A 5,665-nucleotide genomic window follows, 5' to 3' on the forward strand; every position below is an offset into this window, starting at 1 on the left:
ATAGAAACCCACATCCTTGCAAGGTTTGTGAAGGTTTGTAGCTCAGGTTGAGGTTTAGGGTGTAGGTTTGCTTACTGAGCTGTAGGTTTGATATCAAGAAGTTTCATTATCTGGCTAGGTAACATCATCAGTGGCAACCTCCAAGTGAAGCGAAGTTGTTGTCTCCTGCTTTCAATTTATATGTTTGTCCTGGATGGGGTTCCTGGGGTTTGTGGTGATGTCATTTCCTGTTCATTTTCTGAGGGGTTGATAGATGGTATCTCGATCTATGTGTTTGTTTATGGCGTTGTGGTTGGAGTGCCAGGCCTCTAGGAACTCTCTGGCATGTCTTTGCTTAGCCTGTCCCAGGATAGATATGTTGTCCCAGTCGAAATGGTGGTTTTTTTCCTCCGTGTGGAGGTCTTAGAGGGAGAGAGGGTCGTGCCTTTTTGTAGCTAGCTGGTGTTCGTGTATCCTGGTGGCTAACTTTTTTCCTGTTTGTCCTATGTAGTGTTTGTGGCAATCCTTGTATGGAATTTTTTAGATGACGTTGCTTTTGTCCATGGGTTGTACTGGGTCTTTTAAGTTTGTTAGTTTTCATTTGAGAGTGTTACACAAACCCACCAACACTCTCAAACAAAAACTAACAAACTTACAAGACCCAGTACAACCCATGGACAAAAGCAACGTCGTCTACAAAATTCCATGCAAGGACTGCCACAAACACTACATAGGACAAACAGGAAGAAAGTTAGCCACCAGGATACACGAACACCAGCTAGCTACAAAAAAGCACTACCCTCTCTCCCTCTAAGACCTCCACACGGAGGAAAAAAAATCACCATTTCGACTGGGACTAGACACCTATCCTGGGACAGGCTAAGCAAAGACATGCCAGAGAATTATTAGAGGCCTGGCACTCCAACCACAACGCTATAAACAAACACATAGATCTAGATACCATCTATCAACCCCTCAGAAAACAAACAGGAAATTACATCACCACAAACCCCAGGAACCCCACCCAGGACAAATATATAAATAGAAAGCAGGAGACAACAGCTTCGCTTCACTTGGAGGGCGCCATTGATGATGTTACCTAGAAACGTCTGGATATCAAACCTACAGCTCAGCGAGCAAACCTACACCCTGTTCCCTATACCTACCAGCCTTCCCTTTCACCCTGACAGAAATATACTTTCTCTGGATTCTTGTTGTCTCATTTCTGAAGGCTTCCCATTTTCCTACCGTTCCTTTACCTGTGAACATCTACCTCCAATCAGCTTTCGAAAGTTCTTGCATAATACCATCAAAATTGGCCTTTCTCCAGTTTAGAACTTCAACTTTCAGATCTGGTCTATCCTTTTCCATCACTATTTTAAAACAAATAGAATTATGGTCGCTGGCCCCAAAGTGCTCCCCCACTGACACCTCAGTCACCTGCCCTGCCTTATTTCCCAAGAGTAGGTCAAGGTTTGCACCTTCTCTAGTAGATACTGAATCAGAAAATCGTCTTGTACACACTTAAGAAATTCCTCTCCATCTAAACCTTTAACACTATGGCAGTCCCAGTCTATGTTTGGAAAGTTAAAATCCCCTACCATAACTACTCTATTATTCCTACAGATAGCTGAGATCTCCTTACAATTTCTCAATTTCCCTCTGACTACTAGGGGGTCTATAATACAATCCTAATAAGGTGATCATCCGTTTCTTATTTCTCAGTTCCACTGAAATAAGTTCCCTAGATGTATTTCCGGGAATATCTTCCCTCAGCCGAGCTGTAATGCTATCCCTTATCAAAAATGCTACTCCCCCTCCTCTCTTGCCTCCCTTTCTATCTTTCCTGTAGCATTTGTATCCTGGAATGTTAAGCTGCCAGTCCTGCCCATCCCTGAGCCATGTTTCTGTAATTGCTATGATATCCCAGTCCCATGTTCCTAACCATGCCCTGAGTTCATCTGTTGGGCCCCTTCTGTTTCTTCCCTGTTGGGCCCTTGCATTGATATAAATGCAGTTTAATTTATTAGTCCTACCTTGTCCCTGCCTGCCCTGACTGTTTGACTCACTTCTGTTCTCAGCTTTTTTTATCTTGAGCAACTTGTCCACTGCACTCCTGTCACCACCCACTCCCAACCAAGCTCCTGAATAAGTTCCTAATTCTACTCCACCTTCTACTCCACCTTGCTGTGGTCTTGCACCACTTGAACTGCAGTCATTCAAGAAGAGTGCTCACTACCACCTTCTCTAGGACAAGCGGTTAGTGAATACTTGGCCAACCATTGACACCCACGTCAAAGAATAGCAGAAAAAGAATCGATCCTCATAATTGATTGGTCTGTATTGAGTTCCAATTTATTGACAAATGGTATGAGCTGTGTAAATTAAGATCTCCTGTTTCTGTTTCTTTCTAGACTCCAAGGCCTTTAAATATTATAAAGCAGAGTAATGGGGAGCAGATCATTCGTAGACGGACAAGGAAGCGTCTTAACCCTGAAGTGCTGCAGCCAGAACAGGTCAATAAACAGCAGAGAGTAAGCAATGAGGAGCAGCTGAATGACAGCTCACTAGAAAGGAAAACAGAGGAGCTCTCGTCTGAGGGTCAGCACCGGGAACAGCAACAGCAGCCTAATCTGAGCAAACTTGACATATATGGTTCAGTAAACAAGCCACATCAGGGACAGACCACATTGGTGGTTGGCCAGACTGTAGACCTTCATCGAAGAATGCAGCCCCTGCACGTTCAAGTCAAGAGCCCTCAGGAAAGCAGTGCAGACCCAGGAAATTGTTTGTCTGTTTCAGATGGGAAAGGAAGTTCAGAACGAGGAAGTCCTATTGAAAAATACCTTAGACCTACAAAGCATCCAAATTACTCACCTCCAGGAAGCCCTATTGAAAAATACCAGTATCCTTTGTTTGGATTTCAGTTTGTGCATAGTGATTTACAAAATGAAGCTGATTGGTTGAGGTTCTGGAGTAAATATAAATTGTCTGTCGCTGGGAATCCACACTATCATGTGTCTGGCCTACCAAATCCTTGCCAAAACTTTGTGCCTTATCCTGCCTTTAACCTGCCTCCGACTTTCTCATCCCTTGGGTCTGACAATGACATTCCTTTGGATCTGGCAACGAAACATTCCAGATCAGGACCAGCTGCAAATGGTGCTGCAAAGGACAAAGTTAATGCATCGGTCACCACGACGGAGGAGAGCGTGGAAAATGCGGTAAAAACTCCGGACAAAGTTGACCGAGGCACACAAGATGAATCACTGACAAAGTGTGTTCATTGCAGCATTCTGTTTATGGATGAAGTGATGTATGCATTGCATATGAGTTGTCATGGTGAAAGTGGACCTTTCCAGTGTAGCATATGCCAGCATTTCTGTACAGACAAGTATGACTTTATGACACACATTCAGAGGGGCCTGCATAGAAGTGTGCAATCTGATAAAAATTGCAAACCTAAAGAATAGAACTTTTAGTCCTGTAACACAATGAGTACATGTTGCATTTTAGAATTTGGGAGAACAATCAGAATATTATTTTTCTAAAAAAGAGTAAATGTAAAACATTTGAAAATGATGGTGCCTGACACATTGTATAATTTTTTCTATAAAGTATGCAACAAAAATATTGCATTATGCTTTAGAGTCAGAATGCTGATTCTTTTCTAGCTGTTTACATGTGCAAATGTAGCAAAAGAAGTAATGAAGCACCTATTTCTATTTCATTAGATTTTTTTTTCTTTCACTAGTAGCCCTGAATACCAACATGAAATAAATAAGGTTGTTGCTATTGCAAAGTATGGATGAAAAGTAGCTGAACATATTTTCATGCTTAAATAGGGGGAAAAGAGGGTAGCACTATGCATTCCACTTAATGAATATTAATGTACCTTGTGTTATCTATCAAAGCTCTTAATTCATATTGTTAAGCTTGAAAAGACTATATGCACATTTGTTAATTGCTTTTCAATATTATGTTTCAAGTGAAACAGTTTGAAAGTTCTTGGTTCTTATCAAGTGATGTTGGAATCGCTGTTTACTGTTGACTTAGTTTATTGCATTTTCCAGTAGCATCCTACATCAGTCTTATAATGAAAAACAATCTTGTTTCAGTGCAGAGGCAGTGTTTCCAGGAACTGTAAACAATTCAATATTTCTGAGAATCTGAAAATGAATCATAATTTTTACAGTTTCTTTCTGGTTTCCAAACCCCTCAATTGTTCGATTTCTTTTTTTTAAAAAAAAATCTCGACCCTGAGGAAAACAAAAGGAACCACTGCCTCAGTCTTTTAAACAATTGGGACGTGTCCCTGACTTTCATCATGCATGTAATTTTGTGATGTTTGTTTCTTTGTTTTATCACACCTACACATTCTTTCTGTATCTTCCATGAAAATTATTTCAGACAGAAATAAGGTTATTTACATCTAAACTTGAATAATAAAGTTTTACCAAAAGTATTAAGTGAAGTTTCCTGATACAGTGAAGAAGCTATTCCTGCCCTCCAACCCCCAAACCCTTTTATTATGTTTACAATTTTGCTTTGAGCTCTGACTGTAAGCAATCTACTGATTTATGTAGAAAATTTAAGTTTGGACACACTTACTTCAAAAATACAAACTCATTTCAGTGGATGGTTTAACCAATTAATCACCTTTAACTGAAATGTGTGTAATAGAAAAACTTATGATGTTCAGACCTTCAACTGCAATAAACTTCCAGTTTCAAGGTGCTATTGCAGTCAATACCCTATTAATTTTACAAACACTTTCATTTTCTCTGAAAGACTGCAGTAGGTGTTGAAGCAGGTTAGAACTTCACTGTTGCCTGGAGGCCTGCATTTATTATTATTCACTGCTGTCAATATTCTGGTTTAAACTAGTTAGCTTGGTAAACCACTTGTAACTAAGATTCAACACTTTATGATATGTGACTACCAAAGGTTTTGTGGCAGGAATAGGTCAGCAGCTTTTGAAAAGTCTCATTAGTACAGAGCAGAATCCATAGCAGCCACCATTTGCACTGCATGAAGAAAGATGCTGTTGACAAATAGCAGATTTACCAGCGATAGGCAAACTATCTGTCACTGGGTAACCAACACTCACGAAAACTGCTGCTCACAAATTCTGGTACTAAAGGCTGTTATGATCCCCATTATGAGAATGTTGGACTAGTTGGATATTTGTAATAATATGGTTGATGGACCCTAATAATTTAAAGAATATAGTATGTGGAAAAACCAAGGGTAAGAAAATAATGACAGGGTTACAGGATTAAAATGTAACACCCATACAATTTTAATGACGCAAACTTGAGAAAAAAACAAAAGTAACTAAATGGGTAAACTAAACAAGTAGGATAATGGTTCTAAACAATATAGGTTTCTATCTTAAGATCAATTCAAAAGATGTGATCCAGTTTAATCATGGTACTCTGGATTTCAATCTGATAGGTTTATGTTTAACATACACTCTGGCAAGGCATTCTTTTTTATTCTGGGTCTGGCCGCACAGGTCACAGCTCCGGTCTATGACATGTGTACAAATACAGCCTCTCAGTCCAAGTATAGGTGTCACTGACAGTCATACACCATAAGTCAGATGATACTCTCTTGGAACCTGTCCTTGAGCTTGACTTCCCTTTACAGAGTGACTTGTCCATACCCAATTCTGTTCTTTTCT

At 40.0% G+C, this 5,665-nt stretch overlaps 1 protein-coding gene across 6 annotated transcripts in view; it reads left to right on the top strand.

The window, feature by feature from the left end:
* trps1 (trichorhinophalangeal syndrome I) overlaps positions 1-4,444 on the top strand; it is a 215,983-nt gene extending 211,539 nt beyond the window's left edge. For all 6 annotated transcript variants that reach the window (XM_043689004.1, XM_043689005.1, XM_043689003.1 and 3 more), the window contains exon 6: positions 2,394-4,444. In XM_043689004.1, the coding sequence (XP_043544939.1) occupies positions 2,394-3,452 (1,059 nt within the window). In that variant the 3' untranslated portion in view covers positions 3,453-4,444. The remainder of the gene's footprint in view (positions 1-2,393) is intronic.
* Positions 4,445-5,665: the final 1,221 nt, after the last annotated feature.

This window comes from Chiloscyllium plagiosum, chromosome 4, assembly GCF_004010195.1.
Source record: "Chiloscyllium plagiosum isolate BGI_BamShark_2017 chromosome 4, ASM401019v2, whole genome shotgun sequence".
In the NCBI taxonomy this organism is placed as follows: domain Eukaryota; kingdom Metazoa; phylum Chordata; class Chondrichthyes; order Orectolobiformes; family Hemiscylliidae; genus Chiloscyllium; species Chiloscyllium plagiosum.